General features: G+C 39.0%; 1 protein-coding gene across 1 annotated transcript in view; it reads right to left on the bottom strand.

Annotated features, from left to right (window-relative positions):
* The window catches only part of lamb1a (laminin, beta 1a), an 86,265-nt gene that overhangs the window by 52,338 nt on the left and 11,126 nt on the right, over nt 1–22,801 (bottom strand). The window contains exons 4-11 of the mRNA XM_048554036.2: nt 19,141–19,214; nt 14,405–14,593; nt 14,157–14,220; nt 12,647–12,852; nt 7,462–7,582; nt 4,089–4,277; nt 2,167–2,346; nt 163–275 (exon numbers count right to left, since the gene is read on the bottom strand). Of these exons, the coding sequence (XP_048409993.2) occupies nt 163–275; nt 2,167–2,346; nt 4,089–4,277; nt 7,462–7,582; nt 12,647–12,852; nt 14,157–14,220; nt 14,405–14,593; nt 19,141–19,214 (1,136 nt within the window). The remainder of the gene's footprint in view (nt 1–162; nt 276–2,166; nt 2,347–4,088; nt 4,278–7,461; nt 7,583–12,646; nt 12,853–14,156; nt 14,221–14,404; nt 14,594–19,140; nt 19,215–22,801) is intronic.

Below are 22,801 nucleotides of genomic sequence, written 5' to 3' on the forward strand. Positions count from 1 at the left end.
AACAAGTATCTACACAGTAGATTGGCTATTTCCAAGATTTAATATTTCTCCAGGATGTTAAAACTAACCATGTTTTCTTTGAAAGATTTAAATTACGTTCAACTCGGAAACCTTGAACAATTTTTGGCATTTTGCCCATGTCTGTTTCTGTAGTTTTCTTACCAGACACTGATCACAATTCCTTCCCATCACTAGACGTTTACAGAAGCAACTTCCCGTTACATCATCGCATGGAGTTCCGCCTGGATGAGTTCCCAAGTGGTTACAGGTACATGCTAAGGTGACCAAAATGAAACGTGTCAGCAACGTTCTCCATTTTAGGCCAAGAAGAAAACCAGTGGTGCAGGAACATTTAAAATTAATTTTGGCACGGCAAATTTACAGCTTGAGAGTTAAGGAATTGTAACTGCTACCCCGCACCATAAGAGTGAATGACACGAGGAAAAATCTGGTACATGTCTGAATCAGGCACATAGTTAAATGTATCCCTACCACTTCTACCCATACATGCAGAAAGTTGTTTAAAAAGACTTCTACGCTGACTGCATGGCTTGGATTATAGTTTTAATACATAGAGCACACGTTCTTTTCCTAGTTACACTGGGCGCTGAGCGGTCTGTTCCTAGAGGGCCATTGAAGCATCCTAAGCTGAGGCAAGCCTTTTAAGTTTTTCAAGATGTGAGTGGGATCAGTAGCACCATCCCCAATTCTATCTAGCTTGCAAACCATTTTCATCTCCACCCCAAATTGTATTTTCTTGTTTCACTTGTGGAGAAGTCAATTAAATGAGTGAAACCAGTTTGGTCCCAAAGACTGTCATAATATCGGAATCAAAGTTGAACCTGGAAATGAGTTGCCTGATTACACCTACTAACAGATACTGTAAGCTCAGCAGGCTTTCCATTATTTCCTGCTGAATTTTCTTTTGTAATTTGCTTATGGAATGTAAGCACTGTAGGCTAGACCAGCATTTATTGGCCATCCCTCTTACCCTTGAGGATGTGGTGGTGAGTTGTGTTTTTGAACTACTACAATCCACCTGCTGTAGGTAAAATGTGCAAAACTGTTAGGAAAGGAATTCCCAGATTTTGATGTGGAGGCACTAAATACACATTTCAAAGTCAGTATGGTGAGCGGGTTGGAGGGAAACCTGCAGGTGGTGGAATTTGCAGCCCTTGTGGATGTAAGTGGTTGTGAATTTGGAAGGAGCTAAGGAGCTTTAATGAAATTCTGCATTGCTTCTTGCAGATGGTACACACCGCTGTTGTGTGCCAGTGGTGGTGGGAGTAAATGTTTATGAATGTGATGCCAGTCAAGCAGGCTGCTTGGTAATAAATAGTGACGAGTTTTATTTTGAGTGTTTTGGGAGCTGCACCATCCAGGCCATTGGGGGCAGTCCATCGTACTCTTGTGTCTTATAGATGACAGAATTACTTGCTGCAGAATTCCTAGCTTCTGATCTGTTCTTGTAGCCACAGTATTTATATGGATAATCCAATTCACTTTCTGGCCAAACTTTAAAAGATAAGTGGATTTGGCAGTCATGAACAAAGTACAAGTATGGGTGCGTAGCACAATATAAATCAAAAGGGTTAAGGCTAGGGATATTCAGCTACTGCTTGATTACAACAAACGCGCTACAGTGGTGGGAGAAACTTGGACCCTGTGCGTGAACCATTCAATTTATCAAAGGGTGCTCTCTCAAAAGATTAAACGGATTGGTCCTACCTGAATATATATCCTACATACTAACCGGTCATTTCCAATTCTTTTTCCAGATTTCCAGCACCTACATAGTACTTCTAAAATATTTATTTCAAGAAAGTTGTGCAGTTTATGCTAAACTGGCCCAAGTCTTAATTGTTATTCCCCCAGAGTTATTGCAGAAATCTGCTGGTAGATATTTAATTAAATCATTTAAGTCAACAAATTTAATTAAATCATCAATTGAACATAATTTTTTCATTTTTCTAAACTAATGAACAAAGCAGTGTATGCTGATGCAATTACACATACACAAACCTACAATGAAACAACAGGATTGAGAATAAACTATTGCAGTTGTAAATGGATTTCAGTGACACCGCACAAGAGAAGAAAGATGTAGAAAATGCAAATCAGAGCACACAAAGTATATCAATTTTCAAAAAATAGTCATCTACTTACGCTGGCATCCCACTGGGTCATCTGCGCTTAGACCAAAGAAACCTTCTTTGCACAGATCACAGCGCTCACCCTCAATGTTTAGCTTACAACGGCACTGTCCCGCAATGAGATTAGCTGTCAAATCAGTGTGGCTGTCACAGATTCCGCCATTTAATGATCCAGCAGGGTCACAGTTACAAGCTGCATTAACAGTAGATTCAAGTAATTTATATACATCAAGAGTACAGAAAACCCTTCCTTGAATTACTTAAACAAATGCTATCAATTAATTATATATTGAGTTCAAAGAGTTTGTTTTAACATGATCATTTGCAAAAGTAAATTTGAGCCAAAGGTGATATATTAGCCCTAAGTTCATGTTTGGTTCAGTTGCTATGAATTGTCAGCAAAGTAATAGCTTTCTTTAATCCTCATGGGATGCAGACATCACGTGCAAGGCCAGCATTTGTTCAATATTCCTAACAGGCCGTGAACAGAGTTGTTTGCTGGAGTATTTTAAAGGATCAACTGTTTTATTGTGGGCCAGAACTCACAGGTAAGACAGACGGGGTGGCGATGGTGGATATCCTTTCCTAAAGGATATTAATGAACGAAATAAGTTTTTACAACAATGACCGTTTCATAATAACCATCACAGAGACTTAACTTTATATTCTATTTTAATTCATGCAGTTTAAATTCCAACAAATAGTGTGATGGAATTTGAACCTGGGTCTCTGTATTTCGTACGAACATAGGAGTAAGGCCATTCACAAGATGTAAAAAGGTCAAATCAACATTCAAAGACTGCTTCACCATTCAGTAATATCATGGCTGATCAGATTGCAGCCTCAGCTCCACATTTCATGCTGTCCCCAAACACATTTCATTCTTGGATTATCAAAAGTCCACCTAGATTTGCCAATACTTTGTATAATTAATGTACAACCTTCCGATGTTTTTCTCTTAAATTCAATCCACTTTGCAATTTAAAAAAAACAACATTCTATTAACTCTCCTAACTACTTAGAGTCATACAATTCTGCAACACAGAAACAGACTCTTTGTCCGTCTTGTTCAGGCTGACCAGATAACCCAAATTAATCTAGTCCCATTTGCCAGCATTTAGCCCATATCCCTCCAAACCATTCCTATTCATGGACTGATCCAGATGCCTTTTAAGTGCTGAAATTGTAGTATGTGGACACTAAACTAATTACAGTTAATGCATTAGGACATCCAGATCCCTCTGCATCTTAGAAATGTGCAGTCTCTCACCAATTAAACAACTTTGTTAATATGCTTTCTGTCAAAATGGGCATATTTTCCCAGATTACTATTTCCCAGGTCTTGATCCACTCATTTAACGTACCTCTATCTTGTTGAGCCACATGTCTCCCTCACAACTTAGTTTCCTATGTCTCAAACAAACTTAGCAACCATACATTCATACCTGCATCCAAGTCATTTTATACATTGAAAAATGTTGAGACTTAGCATTGATTCCCATTCACACCACTCATTATATTTAGCCATTCAGAAAAATGACCCATGTTACCTTAGTTTTTTTCACCTTGATTAGCTAACTAATCTTCTATCCATATCAAAGTCAATCCTCACACCACCCAATGACATTTACTGGACCAGCGACATTACCACAACAGTGTCCTATCAGTTATCCAGTCCTTATGGTAACAAATTCATTTTCTTATTCAATTGTAATTTTGTTTTGTATGTAGATAATTTTGAATTAAAAGTAGATCATTTCAAATTTCTTCATTTCAGAGGTAACACTGAATTTATTAAGAAAGCTGAATGAGGAAGGTAAATGCCTTGAAGCATGTTCCATTTCAAACTCTTGGAATTCCCTCAAAGAAAGATCAAACAGATCAATGTCAGCCACTTCTTTCATAGATCCTGGTGTATCAAATAACAGAGCTTACGTTCACAGATGTCATTGGCACGAATGCTTCGTTCTGGATGCTGGTAGTAGAAAGGTTTACATTGTTCACAGTGTTGTCCCATTGTATTATTCCGACAGCCATCACAAACACCACCACTAACATTACCAGATGCAATATATACAGCCATGTCAAAGTGACATTTATCAGCATGCCCGTTGCAGCTACATCCTGGAATTGAAGATACAAAAAGCAAACTTAACATAACTTGTCCATGTCATTCATGGTTCACATTAGAACACATGTAAAGGATAAATGGTCACACCCATCCAACGCTGGCCTCTGGCAGCTAATCAGTGCCAGCACACTTTCTACAGAAGGTTACATTACATTATGTTACATTTTAAAAAATCCAAGGCATACAAGGGCACACAGACTTACAAGTGAATCGAAAGAAATGCTTTAGTCTGATCACAGTTCTTTGAAGCATCTTATAACATTACGTTCTGTTAAAGGGGTGAGACTTTCAACCAGATTTTTGGCAATTTTAATGCTATTCCATTGCAAATCATTGTAACTGAGAATGGGTGACTCTAGCTGGAATGCTGAACTCGTATAGCAGCCATTTTTTACAACTCGTGCGCCATTTGAAGAGAGTGGGGTTGATTTAAGTGGAAGCGCAAGATCAAAACACGAATAACTTAAAACATTTACTAACTTAGTATAAATAACCAAACATTCCCGCTCCAGAAAATAGATTTGTTGCTCTTAGTGTGTTTTGTTAATTTTTCTATTCCCTTTATGTGGGACCTACTGCAAGAGGCAAATTCATGGTCTGGTATGCCACTGATGTAACTTTCATTATTCCGCAAGTCTCAACAGCAGATATTAGCAAGTTGTGGAAGTAAAAGATCAAAGTCCAATGCAGACTTTGAAAGCAAACTCTCAATCGTGGTTGCTGGTCAGCAACTGGGTGTGGGGTCTAAACGCAACAAAACATCGCACCAGTTTACTTCAAAACTGTAAAATCTCATTTCTTTCACAGGAAATTTTAAAGAGACAACTGTATTAGAAACTTTGAGAACTCTGATTAGCTGCCTTCTGAAACATTTTGTTTTCTTTGAGAAAAGTCCAATAGTACACAATTCTGAACAAAACACTGCAGATGCTGGCAATCTGAAACAAAACAAAATACTGGAGCAAGTCGGGCAGCAGCATCCATTGCTGTGGATGAGAAATGGTTAACATTTCAAGTCCGATACGACTCTTCTACAGAGGATATTTTATAGAGGGTAGGCTGAGGTAATAATGTGGCTGGCTAATTGCCATGGTCTAGGAAATAATAAGAAACTGCCTGTTTTTGAGGAGGTTATTGTTTATGAATTTTCAGTCTTAAAGCTACATACTATGAGCAAAATATTTATTTGGAATGTCAGATCTCCAAAGTAACTGAACTGAATTTTATCAAATGAAATATCCATGTGATAGCTAAAATTGATTGATAATATAGTATGGTTACATGAGAGAATCCTTTTGATTCGTGTATCTAAAGTGAACTTATTTGTAAATCTCCAGGAGTTCACTTTAGATAGCGAACTCAAATGGATTCTCTCACATAACGGTACAATGACAGATCAGCATTCATGTTATGTATATTAAAGGTATCAACTAAAACATTTACGATAGTTAAAAACAAAAACAGAAATTAAAAACTCAATAGGTCTGGCAACATCTGTGGAGAGAAATTAGAGTTAATGTTTTGGGTTCAGTGACCCTCCTTCAGAAGCAGCGAGCAAACAGTTGTTTTTTTTCAATGCAGAAGCTAGGGTGGCGGAAGGGGGCAAAGAGTAAACGATAGGTAGAGATAGACCCCAAATAGAGAGGAGGTCACTTGGACAAGGAGTCAATAATGAATAGCTGCTAATAGGGACTATTCACAACTAACAATGGGTTGTGTGTAATACTAGACCATGTGATAATAAGGGGTGGTATAAGACGGCTGGAATAACAGCAGTGGGAGACATTGGATCAAGCCCTAAAACTGTTGAGCCTAACACAGTCCAGGAGGCTGTACAGTTCCCAAGCAGAAAATGAGGTGCTGCTCTTCCAGCTTGTGCTGAGCTTTGCTGCAGCACTGCAGCAGGCCTGAGACAGAGATGTTAGCCAGGGAACAAGGTGCTATGTTCAAGTGGCAGGCTGCTGGAAGCTCAGTCTTTTGGGCAGACCGTAAGTGTTCTGCATCCAGCTGTCATCCAGTCTACGCTTTGTTTCCCCAATGTAGAAACTACATTTTGAGCAGCAAGCGCAGTAAACTAGACAGAGTGGAATGCAGGTAATTCGCTGCTTCACCTGGAAGTTGTGTTTGGGCCCTTGAATACCATGGAGGAAGTAAACAGGCAGGCGTTACACCTGCTGTGATAGCAGGTGGTGGTGCTTTAGGAATGAGGGGGCATGTTAGGAAGGAATGAAGAGTGGACCAGGTTTCCTGGAGGGAATGATCCTTGTAGAAGGCTGACGAGGGAGGGGAGGAGAATGTGTTTGGCAGTGGAATCCTGTTGAAGCGGGTGAAAATGGTGACTAATAATTCCATGGATGTGGATGCTGGTGGGATTGTAGGTGAGGACAAAGGGTGGGGTACTCCATGAAGACACAGGCATAACCGAGGCCTATGCAGGTATTCATGGTCACCCCTTTGACCTGAAGAAAGTGACAGAAGAGTTAAATAGAGAGAAGCTGGTCATGGTGAGGACAAGCTCAGCCAGGTGGAGGAAATTCCACAGTTCTTTTGGTTTTCACGTAAGTCAAAACATATCCAGGAAAATAATTAAGTTTGTACACTGCTTTATTCTAGGTATTTGTGGATGCCAAATAGCAATTGTTGTGCTGCTTTATCTTTTCAATCAATCTTGTAGCAAGAATTTGACTACTGATGCTGTCACTAAGAATCCAATAAAGTGATTCCACTGTGATATATTTCTGTGAATTCTAATAAAAGAAAGGAATGGAAAATTGTCAGATATGAAAGTCAATGGTAAAAAGATCAAATATGTGGGATCGTGTTTCTTATTGTTTGCACGCATGTGGGTCTGTGGTTTAGGTCACAAGAGTTGTCTGTCTGTCTGCCCACAGAACTAAACCACAACAGGAAGCAAGTTTGTATCATCATTCAGCAAACTACATGCATTGTAGTTGATTCCAACCAACTCGATTGTCACTTTAGTTGAGGGAGGTGAACTCAGGAGATTGAACCCAAGGCCTTTTGGTCTGTACTCGATAGATAATCTTACTGAGCTCCGGGGAAATGCTACCTTTTTTATTTTAAGGAAAAAGAAAGCTACAAGTATATGTTGCATGCAAAAAGGAAGCAAACTGAAAGTATTCATCAACTTGCAAATATTTTTTAAGTGTAACCCACTTTGGCATGCATTGCTGTTGCGTCCTTCAGCAGGTTTCCAAGGTGCATTATGGTGGAAGTCCTGACATAGCTCACAGTTTAACCCTTTGGTGTTGTGACGACACACACACCGGCCATGCACCTGAAAAACAAAATTGAATTGAGTGCTTTACGAATGGTTATTTCAATGATATTTCTGTAACATAAATATTGTTAACATTGTCAAGAATATCTACATTCACTTGATTTTAACACAAGTTAACCATGAAACCAATAATTCCAGATTTTCTGGCTGGAAAATAGTTGCTGCAGCAACATAGTCTGGAAGATGCACTATAGAACCTCTTGGATGCTCCAATGCACCAACTAGACAGGCTTTGTTCAAGAAGTTGAAACTTACAACGGCTATTTACCTGGTGTCTGAAACCCTCTAAAAACGTCCTCAACTCTAATTCAGAGTTTAAGACTTCAAGGAATTTTACTCACTTATTTAAATAATAACAATATCCAGAAAATTTAGTGCAACGTAAAATGACTGAGGAATTAAAACTTGTTCCAAGTCCTGTACAACTGAGGACACCAAATGCAGTCATATGCCAAGGGTGAGAATTCTTGTTACTGAAGTGCATGTAAATTCTCGGCTATTGGGGACTGGTTTGTAGTATACCTTTAACCTCAAGTACTATATCACTTGGACCATGTTATCACACTGCTTCTGCTACATATAGTGTTTCTTCAGCCACAGTACATAATCTGATAATGCAACATAAATAGTTTAACAGGAATGCAATATGTCATTTTCAGGAACTGTGTGCTGAGGTAGTACATAATCACAACACATCAACTCAAATGGATGTTCAAAAGAGGTTCATCAGATACAGCAGGCAACTGAAAAACCAAGAGAAGAAAACAGTTGTGTTAATTAATCTCACAACTTTTAAAATTGATACAGAGGCAAACGTCACAATATTATTAGATCATATACCACAGCAGAACTCATTGAATTTTTAACTGACATAATTCAGAGGGTCACACAATTTGGCGACTAAAACTCAGTGGTCTGAGCCAGAATGTTAATTCTGATTTCTCTCCACAGATGCTACCAGTCATGCTGAGTTTTTCCAGCAATTTCTGTTTTTGTTTCCAATTTAGTTTCCGATTTACAGAATTGGCAGTTCTTTTGGTTTTTAAACTTAATTTCCTTAGTCTCCTCGGAGGATTCCTCTGTATCAGCGACAGATATCACACCAAGCAAGAAGCGATCTTTCAACAGTACGACCAACACAGTGAGTCTGTTGGTTGGAAAGCTAGTTTGTGATGCAGAGTGATGCCAACAGCATGGATTCAATTCCCGCACTAGCTGATATTATTCTGAAATCTTCTTCTTCTCAACCTGTTCTCTTACTCGAAATTGACCCTCAGGTTAAACAGCTACCAGTTGTCTCCCTCTGTAATGCAACCTTATCCTCTGGCACCAAGGTGACTGCTTTTACCTCAGTTTTTGTAACTATGGTGACTTTATCAGCGTAACATACATTGTTGCTAACATACAATAAATTCTCTCTCTTACAAGAGTCTAACAAGAGGAGATTAAGTAGTTTTTCTTGGCCACAATAAACGAAGCAGATCCTGTAAATCCCTGTCTCAAAAGATGGTGGTAGCAGCAAATCCATCTTATGGTGAGCAACATTACAGAGGGACCATGCAACACTATGGAACAGTGGTAAGGACTGCTCATAAAATAACCATATCATCCACTTACCGGTCATCTTTCTACCCCCACCTATTTACATATTGCCACATCCCTTCACCCACTCATCTACTACACTATCCCTTCACCTACCTTCCTTACACTTCCCTTCCCTCCATAGATTTTTGCTGAGACTGTGCAGCAGTTAAACTCTTCACTTACTGGACTCCAGCAATTAGCACTACTTCAAACAAAACAGATACAGCCGACATCCCCCAATGATGCTATAACACAAGGGTTCAGCTAAACTGAAGGTACACTACACATAATGTAAAACATCCAGCACAGGAACTCAGGCCAAGAAATACAGAGAATGATGTGATGACCGCGGATCATAATGCCTGATCCCTATGGACAAGCTGAACTTTTAACTGCAGTGTTTTTGTTCAAAATAAGGCGAAACTGCCAAAGGGTGACTGTGACCATGGCTGTCCGGAATGTCTTCCAGAATGTCACACATGAACAGGTCAAGGAAGTTTCAAAATAAGAAATGCGTTGCAAGCGAACACACAATCTTGACCAAATAAAAACCGAATGAACTGCGGATGCTGTAAATCAAGAACAAAAACAAAAACAAAGTTGCTGGAAAAGCCCAGCAGGTCTGGCAGCATCTGTGAAGGGAAAAACAGTTAATGTTTTGGGTCTGGTGACCCTTCCTCAGAAGGATCTTGACTGTCTCAGGCAGTGCACATGATAGGAGAAAAGACAGCAGTTTGGGTGAGAGACATATTTGCATTTTCCCCTTTCAAGAATACAAGGAGCAAAACAAGCTTCAGCCTGTGCTAGCGTGCAGAGGTGCTTGTTTGTGCTTGCCTGAGTAACCAATTGACTCTCTCTCATTAAGAGAAGAAAGTTTGGTTACATAGGCTCTTCTACAACAAGTTCATTTGATCTGGGAGAAAGGTACCCCCTAAAAAAGGGGAGGGATCTTTTATTTCAACCTAAGGGCACAGGTGAATAAAGAAGGAAAAGCAGTACATCCTGCCTCACTCAGGAGCTTAACAATTGAGGGCACCCTCTCTGGAGCCAAAATAAATCGGCAAACTTGAAGATTAGCTGTAACAGGGGACAAAGGATAAGAGACTAGGTATGGGAACAACACAATCCGGGCCATTATTTAACTTGATTATAATCATTAGGTGTCTAAATAAATGCTGCTTTGACACACACAGGAACATTTGGAGTTCAAAACTCTTGCAGCTCTCCCAGTTGAGTCACAAATATTAAACTACTTATTCTCTGTATGGATCGAAATCAAACTGCTAACCGCTACACACATTCATAATTTTCAACATTTAGGCCCAATATTTCTTGAAACAAAATTATTCTTCAAAGATTCAAAATTTTAATGTATTAGGAACACTATGCACTTGTGAATCATTATTAATCAATCATATTCTATAGAAATATTTGGAAGGTAGAGAGCAATTTCACCACTGTTTTTGTGAAATTGAAATCTTTTTTCTGTTTCACCTGCAATGATACTGTGGAAGAGGGGAAATGCATTTACAGTCATAGAATCAAAGAGATATTCAACACAGAGGCAGACCCTTCGGTCCAAATTGTCCACGCTGACCAATTTTTCCTGGATATATCAAAATTACCATTTGGTCCATTTCCTCTAAACCCTTCCTATTCATACATCCATCCAGATGCTGTATGTTTCCATTGTTGTAATCGTTCTAACCTCCTTCACTTCCTCTGGCAGCTCGTTCCACACATGCACCACCCTCTGCATGAAAAGGTTGCCCCTTAGGTCCCTTTCCCCTCTCACCTTAAACCTATGCCCTCCAGTTTGGACTCGACAACCCCAGGGAAAAGGCCTTGCCTATTTACCCTATCCATGTCCCTCATGATTTTCTAAGCCTGTAGGTGGTCACCCTGAGCCTCCAGGGAAAACAGCCCCAGTCTACTCAGCCTCTACTCATAGTTCAAAACCACCAACTCTGTCAACATCCTTGGAAATCTTTTCTGAACCATGTCTAGTTTCACAACATCCTTCCTTCCTATAGGAGGGAGACCAGAAATGTATGCAATACTCCAAAAGTGACCTAATGAATGTCCTGCGCAGCCTCAATAAGACCTCCCAGCTCCTCTATGCAATACACTGACCGATAAAGGCAAGCATACCAAATGCTTTCTTCACTACCCTGTCTACCTACGACTCCACTTTCAAGGAACTATGAACCTGTACACCAAGGTCTCTTTGTTCAGCAACACTCCATAGGACCTTACCATTAAATATATGAGACCTGCCCCAATTTGCCTTTCCAAAATGCAGAACCTCACACTTATCTAAAGTCAACTCCATCTGCTGCTCCTCAGCCCATTGGCCCATCGGATCAAGATCCCCTTGTCTTCTGAGGTATTCTTGTTGCTGTCCACTACACCTCCGATTCTGGGGTCATCTGCAAACTTACTAGCCATACCTCTCACGTTCACATCCAAATCATTTATATAAATGGCAAAAATCAGGGAATCCAGCACTGATCCTTGTGGCACACCGTTGGTCACAGGCCTCCTGAAAGACTCGGAAAAACTCATTAATCAAAATTGGAATGAAGAGCGTATCTACTTTATCAAAAATTATTTTGCCCAAAAGCTGAATGAGCGTACATTTAATGAAACACTTCAGTAATAAGAAATGCCAAGACGAATATCTGTGGAGTTCAAACTTTACTCAAATTCTCATCAGCAAAGGGTTTAAACAGCATGGTGGCTCAGCAGGCTAAAGCACTACGCCGTCTAACAGAGACACAAGCATACTGCTTTAAGTCACACCACTGAATTAATTATCTCTGCCTTTAAACAGCTGGGCAAACAGGAATCAGAGGCACCAAAAGGGAAACAAGAAGCAGTTTCTGTCCCAGAGATCACTGTTTTCTACATCCTATCAGCTGGATCAGGCTGTTAGTGAAGGGCTGAAACAGGTTTGATGCCAGTTTTATCTAGCGCCTGGGATGCAACCCAGGGAGAGGGGAAAGGAAGGAAAAAAAATTAAAAATGATACTAATGAAATTACTGCAGTGCGTCTCATGCAAAACGAATACGTCCAGACACCAGTCTGACCCCGGTAACAGGAAAGTGAAAAATCTCTAATTGCTGAGTCTTTGCAAACTTAAGCTCAGTTTTGTCTTAAGGCTCAAGAACAGGAAATGGCAGAGTCAGGTCAAGGAAACTTTTCATCTGGGTTCAATTAAAGTCTGATTGGAGTTTTATTTCGCTTCACTCTGGAGCGGGTCACATTCCCATTTCAAGGCTCAAAACAAAGTTTGCAACTCTTTACATTTTGTAGCAGCCAGTTTGAAAGAAAAAATATACGTTTTATTGCCGTAATGCGGCACGTCAAAGCCCAAACAATGAAAAGTATTTAAACAATAGTTCAAGACTAAAATTGAAAACATATTTGCTTTAATCAGGAAGGGCAATATGATTGCGAATGACCCTTGTACTTACCTTCCCATCCACATCTTGGTCATCGGAATCATGAACAGGAGCACACTCACTGGCATGTCCATAGCAGAAGCAATTCCCCCGAACTACCATATCATAGATAGCATAATAATATTTTTCTTTGATTTCTATTCGAGAATCCAGCAAGTTGTCACCCAGAGTATGGAGTTTAGTAAACTTTATCCTCAGGTTTGTGATCTTCAGCATATCTTCAAAACAAAACATCTAATTAAACTAAAATCCCTCATTAAAATTAGTGCCTTAGAAACAATGAAGTTGTTCATTTTCTCAAATACATTCAAAATGTTAACTTTACTAGCCAACATCCACTAATTCTGCAATTTCACTGTATTGCAACGCTAATTAGAAGCTTTAAAAAAATCATGTTTTCAAATCTGTCGACTTTCATAATCTTGATAAGTGTTTTATGACAAATCGGTAGGTTTAGAAATTGAAGTAGATTTTCTGCTCAATCTCAATGCAGCACTACAAACGGAATGCAAAATATACTGCAATCAGTTTGCCTAATCTTTTCCAATAACATTTCAGTGGACATCTCTGCATAATTTACAATACAGAAAGAATTAAAGACTGACATAGGTCTGACAGAACCAACACCTCTTTGGTCAATCAGTTCCAAAATCTATTTCATCTTTAAAAACTAGATCAATTGAGGGACAAAAAGAATTGTAGGTTTCTTCCTGAATTCCACAAAGCCAATAAAATAAAAAGCTGGAGAACCCCTGCATGAGGTCAAGTTGAGTGAAACTGCTGCACAAGATCAAAATTCAGCTTAATCACAACTAATGTACCCCCTTTCTTGGTAGATTCTGAACGAGAGAGAGTGCTTCCACTGATCTGAAACAAACAAGTTGGATTTAAATGTAAACCTGGATGAATCTGCCATTCATCCGAAATCCAACTCTTGTTTATGCTCAAGTTCAGTTCTCGGGGTTGGGGGTGGGGCAAAGGGGGAAGAGGAAGAGGGGATGGGAAGACACAGACAAAGAAATGCTATGCAAGCATTAAACATTCTTTTTCTTTCTCTGTATTCTCTTTCACCATCACAACCAGAATACCCTTACTGTTTCATTGAGAACACAAATGGAACTGACAAAAATCAAACAAAACCTGGAAGTTAACAGTTTTTTTAAAAAAATCTACAATTTCCAGTCCTCTGCCAAGAACAATATCCTGATGGGGAACATCCTACACTTCTTTACTGTAACCAGTACATTCAGGTCAACAGGAAGCATGTCGGGCAGACAGGAAACAATGATTAACACACATCTATTTACCCAGTTACCACCACTGATAAAGAAACATTATCAGAAAAACGAGTACAATAGAAAATATTTAGAGGTCCATGTTAATATTGGCAGGAGTACAATTAAATCATTGTACCACTGTATAAATCATTGATAGCAATGAGAGGAAAAATTACAGGAATGTTTAGTTTTTATTAAAAAGAGTAAACTGTAGTAATATTAGCAAGTGTAGAAGTAACAATTACTTTGTATTCTCCGGCTGTATGGATCTTCAATTTTAAAGGCTGGATCCAGTACCCGATAGATAACCTGAAGACAGAAAAGTTTAATAAATCATACAAGTGGCAATGCACGTGCATCCTATAAAGATGAGAAAAACATGATAATGTTTAGATAAGTATTTTGGAATGATATTTTCAATCATTATTTTGGATTTTGAGTTGAACTAAGCTGAAAGCCCTGACCTGCTTCTTACTACGCATTTGTTACAAACCTCTCCTTCGGTAGAAGGCTCAATATCTGAGTACCGAGTGTCACAGATAATGTCGTCCACTTTCTTTAATGATCCTGTTGGAATGCCTGGAAAGGATGATTCGCAGTCGTAAGCGTAATACCGATAGACTTGCCAGGTCTTCCCAAAATCAGAAGATCGCTCTATCATCATAGCAGCTGGGCGGAAAGTCTAGAGAGAGAAAAGAGAGATATTTTATCTTTTTCAGAAAGTGATTAAACTTAGTCAAACCTATTCAATGATTTGTATGTGTGAAATGAAACTTATGAACAGCATTGGTGTATCCAACCTATTTAGCCATTTAATTAGATCCTGGCTAATTACAACTCTATTTAGCTACCTTTAGTCCATTTCCCTGAAGCCTTTATCCAACAATGTTCTGTTGATCTATTGTGAAATTTTCAATGGGCTCAACATCAGTTGGGAGAGAATTTCATGTATTTCACTATTCTTTGTATGAAATACCACTTCCAGATTTTACATATGAAAGGTCCTGCTCCATTTTTAAGATTACTTACATTATGGAATTTCTCTTGAGGGGAGTAGCTATCTTACAGAATCCTCTTATTAGATAACCTCTCACACTTCTAAACTGGAAGGAATACAAAGTAAATTTATGTGAAATCTCTTTAGAATTCAACACTCACCACCCCTGTAACTGCAAAGCAATGTAAGAAACTTGAGCAGCTTTGAAATGGAAACTATTACTGACTAAAGAGTTTAGAGATAGCAAGAACTGCAGATGCTGGAGTCAGAGACAATACAGCATGGAGCTAGAGAAACACAGCAGGTCAGGCAGCAGAGGATCAGGAAAGTTAATGTTTCGGGTCAGGACCGTTCTTCAGAAATGTGGAGGGTAAAGGGGTCCCAACTCGTAACATCAGCTTTCCTGCTCCTCTGATGCTGCCTAGTCTGCTATGTTCCTTCAGCTCCACGCTGTACTGTCACTGAATAAAGAGCTATTGTTACTTAAGGCATGTTACTGCCCTACTAGCCATTCTGCATTTTCCTTCTCCTTCTGAAAAAAAGTTTCATATCTGTAGAAGAAAACCGCATTTTGTTCATAGCCATAATGTATGTTTAGACAAATATTTGTTAGGTTAACAAAGAAATATTTTCAAATCAACTGAACATGCACAAATTTGGAGAAATTTCAGCCTCTATGGAGTTATGTGTGCATCAATTAGGAAAGCAGATCAATGACTCTCTGAAGTTGTTCTTCCATTTTTAGGTTATAACAGGAGGAGGAAAGTTCAAAAGGCTTCAGAACTCAACTAGTACAGTACAGGAGTACATGGTTTTGATATGCCAGATTTCTATTCTGTACAATTCAATACAAATTTTGTTTATGGTCAAGGTTCATTATTTTTCCAATGCATTTTATATTGCTTAGATCTTGTTTTAAGGTCACAAAGCACAAGACATTACCTTTAATAATAAGTAGAGATTAGATATGCTTATTGCCTTCATCTCTATTTAAAACATTGCAAGAGAATTAGGGATCATTGTTTAAAAACCAGTGGTCACCCATTTAAAACATTTCTCAAATTTTTGGGAAAGTGGTAGAAGCAGAGTCTTTGAAAATTTTTAAGGTGGAGGTAGATAGATTCTTGTTAAGCAAGGTATTGATGGGCTATCAGCAGTAGGTAGGAATGTGGATTTAAGCTTAAAATCAGTTCAGCCGTGACCTTACTGAATAGCTAGCTGGTTCAAGGGACCGTACGACCTATTTCTGTTCCTGATTCATACATCTGTATGCCTGACAGGCAACAGTACACCAGGAAGTAGAAGGATGGATTGAGCTCACGAGAATTAAAATCACCAGAGAAGTGGTACTGAGCAAATTGTTGGGAGCTGCAGGCTGACCAGCCCAGGACCTAGTGGACTTCATGTCAAGTCTTAAAATTGGCCAGTGAGACAGTTGGCAGATTGCTATTAATTTTACAAAATTCCCTACATTCGGGGAAGGTCTCGTTAGATTGGAAGATGGCAAATGTAACTTTTTTTTTAAAAAAAGGGGAGGGAAACAGAAAACAGGAAAATATAGGAAAGTCTGTTTAACATCAGTCATAAGAAAAATGATAGAAGTTATCAGTAAAGATGTTCTAGCAGTTCAGGGTAATCAGATAGAGTTGACAAATGGGGAATCAATTTAACCAATTTATTTGAGCTCTCTGAAGAAATAACATGTGCTGTGCATAATGGAGACCTGGAGGGTGTATTGTACGTAGATGTCCAGAAAATAAGGTGCCACAAAGATTACTGCCAAAACAGAGGTGTATGTTATTGAAATGACCAGGTAATTGGATGGTTTACAGTGCTTAGGAAAAAATGTGTCTTTATCATTTTGGCAAGATTTCATAAATTATGTACCACAGGAAATTGCACTGCAACCTCAGCTGTTTACAATTTATAGGAATGATTTGGCTTAGATGGTATGGGAGTTAAACTTGCTGCTAAGATAATGATAGTTAGGAAAATAAACTATGAAATGGATATACAGAGTCTAAATGAGTGGACAAAGATCTGAGCAGAGACAGTTTCCCAATTGTCCATTTTGGCTAGAAGTATTAAAAATAATAAATAGTGAGAAAATGTGGGAAAGCTAATAGAATTTTTCCATTCTTTGATAGGGGAATTGAATCCTAAAATATGAACATTAAGCTTCACTTATGCAGGGCATCAGCAAGACCATGCCTGGAGTATGGTAGAAAATTGTTAAGGAAGGATCTAAATGACTTTGAAGCAATTCAAAAGATGTTCACCAGACTAATATCTGAAAATTGGTGTATTGTCTTACAAAGAAGGTCAGATGAGCTAGGCTCATATTCACTGAAGTTTAGAAGAGTTCGAGATGACCTGATTGAGGGGTCATAATAGGGGCAAACGTGGAGAGGATGGTTCCTCCAATAGGAGAATCTGGAAGTTAAGGTTACTGTTTAAAACCAGAAGTCATTAAACTGGACATTTTCTTTCTCTTCTCAGAGTATTAAGAGTCTGTGGAACCATCACCTGAAAAGACTTAAAGTAAAGAGACTTAGAATATTTTTACAACAGAGGCAGATGGATTTTTGGCAAACAAGATGGTGAAAGATTATCGGCGCAGGTGGGTATATCAAGTTTGACATATAATCAGATGAGCCAAGATCTTAATAAATAGCAGAGCTGATAGATTTGAGGGGCCAAATAATTCCTGCTCCTTGTTTATACATTGTAGGTAACACAAAGTATTCTGTTGGGAAAGGGGCAATTAGAAAGGGCTGTCAAATTTTACTAAATTATCATGTTATTCTCCATGATACAGATGGAAACTAACTACACAATACAGACCAGAAGGTCCCTCGTTCAATCCCTAGCTGCATAGAAAGAACCTATCAGCATTAGTTAGTTAGTACCAAAAGATACTGGAAACCTACTTGGGAATAGAAGCTAATTTTAAAAAAAACACTGCAATTGAATTGGAATTTAAAGAAGGTTTTAAACATTGTAACAGCTCAATCCAAAAAAAAAAATTGCCCTATGCCCAGGGGTAAGTTTCACCTAGCACTTTTCCAGTATATTCTGAGAGGCATCCAGATTGAACTCTGCATATTAGGTAAACCCACAGAATGACCAGAGGTGGCATGGCTGCAGATGTTTCCTCCAAGTAACAACAAACAGTACGAGTAGCACTGCACTGGGCATCCACACTGCTCTTGATTAGGATTCTTCAATTGTGAAAAGACAAATTAAGGAAAATGAACGTATTTACAACTAGAACACAAACAAGAAAGGAGTCTACTATTAGGACAACTGAGAATGAGCAATAAGTTAATTACTGGCGATGCCACATCACAAAAATGAATTTTTAATAATAGTTGATGCTATACAAATGGTAACGAAAGATTAACTCAACTAAATTGGAATCGCTTTAGATTAGAGTTGATTTCCCAGTGTGGAAACAGGCCCTTCGGCCCAACAAGTCCACATTGCCCTTTGGAGCATCCCACCCAGACCCATCCCCCTATAACCCACACACCCCTGAACACTACGGGCAATTTAGCATGGCCAATCCACCTAGCCTGCACATCTTTGGACTGTGGGAGGAAACCGGAGCACCCAGAGGAAACCCATGCAGACAGGGGTGAATGTGCTCTTTACATTAAGCGGACCAGCTCATCCAAATTATGATGGCATAGAATCACATTCATTTTCTAATTTCAATTTGCCATACTATAACTAATAAAATAATTTTTAATTTTTTTCAGCTGGTGGTTTATAGACCAGTCTTTATAGGGCGACTAACTCAAATACAGGAGAGCCTCTACCAGGCAGGTGGAAATCAAGCATAAATTGTACATTTAAACATAAAAACAAATTGTATATTCCTTAAGTGGAGCTTTACAAAACAGAAATAAAAGGTGTGAATGTCAGGCTATTCATGATCGAGTAAAGTATTGCCTTTCTAAAAGCGTGGTAGTAGGTTAGCAAGATTCGTAAACTCCTGAAAGAAACTTCAATCGTTTTACAGCTCAAAGTAGCAGTAACTTATACAAGTTTAATGCATACACACAGTTATTAGAAAGTCTGGAAACTCATGAATGACCAATAATCATTTGTGACTCACTCATGTCAAAACAAGTTTACTGATAAAAAGGTCATTCCACGTATTCCTTCCGTTAATAAAATTTATGAGCCTTTCAGCAACAGGATCACTTAGTGCTGAACTAACTGTTTACCTTGAAAGTCATGATGAGGTGGGTAAAATGGAATTCAGCTTCCAGATTTAGCTGAAGGGAAGCATTTTCCACACCTATGGAAAGGCAAATTTTAAATTAAAAATAAATGCAGGGAAAGCTCATAACACTTAAACATGTTACTACTACAAGTAATTGGCAAAAGACAGGATGCAAATTACATTGAAATTGACTTACACAGAAACAGACCTTTCAACGTAACTGATCTATATTGGAGTTCATGGTCTACACAAGTCTGCTCCCAAATAAAAACGCTACTAATAAAAATACAGAAAGCAATAACTTCTACCACACTATTAAAAAATGTCAAAGCATAATTAATAAAAATATGAGAAATGACAAAATGAAAGCATTTAAGAGAAACATATTTTTCCACGAGCAATTTTCCAATATCTTTTCTATAAGCACAGATTTGAGGGTTTAGCAGAAGCCGAAATTCCGTTGAACATGTCAAGAGTGCCCTAACAAATGCTAGAGTTTTAGTTCTGTGCATCTGTGTTCAAGAAGAGGGAATGGACCACATTCACAATTCAACTGAGAGTTTTTACTCTATCATCGACTCTGTTGTGAGAAAATCTGAGTTTCTTGTTGGAACAACAGACAGGGAAAGAAAATGGGTATTGAAAATATAACAGCAGTAAAGTATTTATAAATACTTCTATTAAAAAGTCTTGAGACACTAAAAGGCACATCATTTAAAATCAAACTATGTCTACTTGGCAGAAAAATAATGCAGAAAATATAAATTTCCTAATAACTTCAGACATATTTTTTCCTGTTTTCTTCTGAAAAAGTAGCTAAAGGGGGAATGCATGTACAGGAATCATTACCTTGACTAATATAACAACGAATGAGGCAAATTAGTACAAGTCGTGAAAGATCCAGCTTCAAAGTGGAGTCATGGTGGAGGACACTAACTGCAGTTCAAAAATGACTAAATAATCGGGGTTAAAGGGTGGGGTGGAAGGGGTAAACACAATAAATATCACTGGAGAAAAAAATATGCAGAAAGCTAATAAGGCTAAGGCCAATAAGTCTCCTGGAACCGATGGGTTGTATCCTGGCATTTAGAGGAAGCAGCTACAGAAATAGTCCACGCGCTGGTGGGAATATCCAAGAATCTTCAAACTCTGGAAAGGGACCAGAGTTTGGTACACTGCCAATATAACACCCTTATCAAACAGAAAAAAAAATTAATCAGCCAGTTGGCTTAACTTTTGCCATTGGGAAAATGTTACACCATTATAAAGGATGTAACAGCAGAACAATTAGAAATACAATATAATCCAGCAGAAGCAGCAAGGCATCATGAAGGGGAAATCACGGCTGACAAATTTATCAGCGTTATTTGAGGAGGTAACAACCAAAATGGATGAAGGAGAACCAGTAGATATATTTCTATTGCCAAAAGGCATTTGATAAGACTCTGCAAGCAAGGCTACTGAATAAGAAGCCATGGTGTTGGAGATAGTATATTAGCACAGGGAGAGGATTGGCTAACTTTCAGAAGACAGAGTGTCGGGTAAAGGGATCACTTTCAAAGTGCAATTAGTGGAGTCACACAGGGATCGTTGCTGAGGCCACAAATATTAACAAAACTTATTAATGACTTAAATGATGGAAATAAATGTAATATTGTCAAGTTTGCAGTTGACACAAAAATATATGGAAAGGGAATTGATGGTGTAGTGAATAGCGAAGGAGGTTATCTCCGAGTACAACAGGACATTCGTCAGATGGTCCAAATGGCCATGGAGTGGCAGATGGAGTTTAATTTAGATAAATGCAAGGTGCTGTATTTTGGAAAAGGCAAATCAGGGCAGGACTTATGCACTTAACGATAAGGTCTTGGGTAGTGTTGCTGAGCAAAAATGGTGAAGGCAGCGTTTGGTATGCTTGCCTTTATTGGTCAGTGGATCGAGTATTGGAGTTGGAAGGACATATTGCGGCTGCGCAGGACATTGTTTGGGCCACTTTTTTAATGCTGTGTTCAATTCTGGTCTCTCTGCTACAGGAAGGGTGTTGTTGAAAGGGCTCAGAAAAAAATTGCAAGAATGTTGCCAGGGTTGGAGGGTTTGAGCAACAGGGAGAGGCTGAATAAGCTGGGGCTATTTTCCCTGCAGTGTCAGAGGCTGAGGGGTGACTTTGTAGAGGTTTATAGAATCATGAGGGGCATGCATAGGGTGAATAGGCAAAGTCTTTTCCCTGGAGTAGCCGAGTTCAAAAGTAGAGGGCACAGTTCTAACAGGTGAGAGGAGAAAGATTTAAAAAGGCACTATGGGGCAACTCTTTCACACTGCAGTGGAACATGTATGGAAGGAGCTGCCAGAGAAAGTGGTGGAGCGTGGTACAATGACAACATTTAAAAGACATCTGGATGGATGTACAAATAGGAAGGGTTGAGAGAGATATGGGTCAGCATGAACAAGGTGGACCGAAGGGTCTATTTCCATTCTGTACAGCTCTATGACTCTATGGAGGATGTCATAAGGAGTTTCCAGAGGGATACAGATGAAGGGAGTGGGCAAAAATTTGGTAGATGGAATATAATGTGGAAAATGTGACAATATGTATTTTATACACAAGATGAATAGAAGAGGTGAATATTATTTAAACATCAGTAAATTACACAAAGCTTTGGCAATTCCATTGTGCAAGTCACAAAGGTAGCAAAATTCAGTGTGCAGTAGGGAACACAAATGAGCTGTTGGCCTTTATTTCTGAGGGAGGTGAATCTGTGGAAATCTTTACTGCAGAGGGGTGTGAAGGCTTTTTGTTAATTATATTCCAGGCTGAGAGTGACGGACTTCCAATTGGTAAGGGAATTAAAGATTTCTGGGTATAAAGCAGGAAAGGCAATTCGAGGATTATCAGATCAGCCATGATGTCATCATTAACAAAATGGACCTAATGGGATGAATACCGTAATTACAATCTGACATCTTTGGCTCAAACCAATCAAAAAGATTTATTCCAGAGCAGAAAGGAGAAGCTGTGGGAAGATTTTGCTGGGTAGATAAGCTTAGGTGGCCTGGATGGTCTTCCATATCCACAGCTATCTTCCAATCACGGAATCATAGCATCCCTACAGTGTGGAAACAGGCCATTCAGCCTAACCAATCCACACCACCCATCTGAAGAGCATACCCAGACTCATCCTCCTACTCTTTACCTAGAACCCTGCATTTCCCATGCCTAATCCTCCTAACTTACACACTGCTGGACACCTTGGGCAACTTAGCATGGTCAATCAATCTGACCTGCACATCTGTGGACTATGGGAGAAAACCAGAGCACCTGGCAGAAATGTGCAAACTCCACACAGACAAGCGCTCGAGGGTGAAACTGAACCCAGGTCCCTGGTGCTGTGAGACAGCAGTGCTAACCACTGAGCCGCTGCGCTGCCCAGTCCTCTTGGTAACACAGTAGATAAACCTGACCTGTGGAACTGGTTAGTCCATGAACAGATAAGCCATAACAACTAACGAAGATTGCATATGTAAAATAACAATGACACTAGAGGCAACACATATGGAGGCTCACAATACTATGCTATGACATGTTTTTTGAAAACTGGAAACTATTTACTGGCCTGAAAACTAGACACAATTCATCTAGACTCTCTTGTAAAAATCCATGTTAC

The sequence above is a fragment of the Stegostoma tigrinum genome, chromosome 25, assembly GCF_030684315.1.
Source record: "Stegostoma tigrinum isolate sSteTig4 chromosome 25, sSteTig4.hap1, whole genome shotgun sequence".
In the NCBI taxonomy this organism is placed as follows: Eukaryota; Metazoa; Chordata; class Chondrichthyes; order Orectolobiformes; family Stegostomatidae; genus Stegostoma; species Stegostoma tigrinum.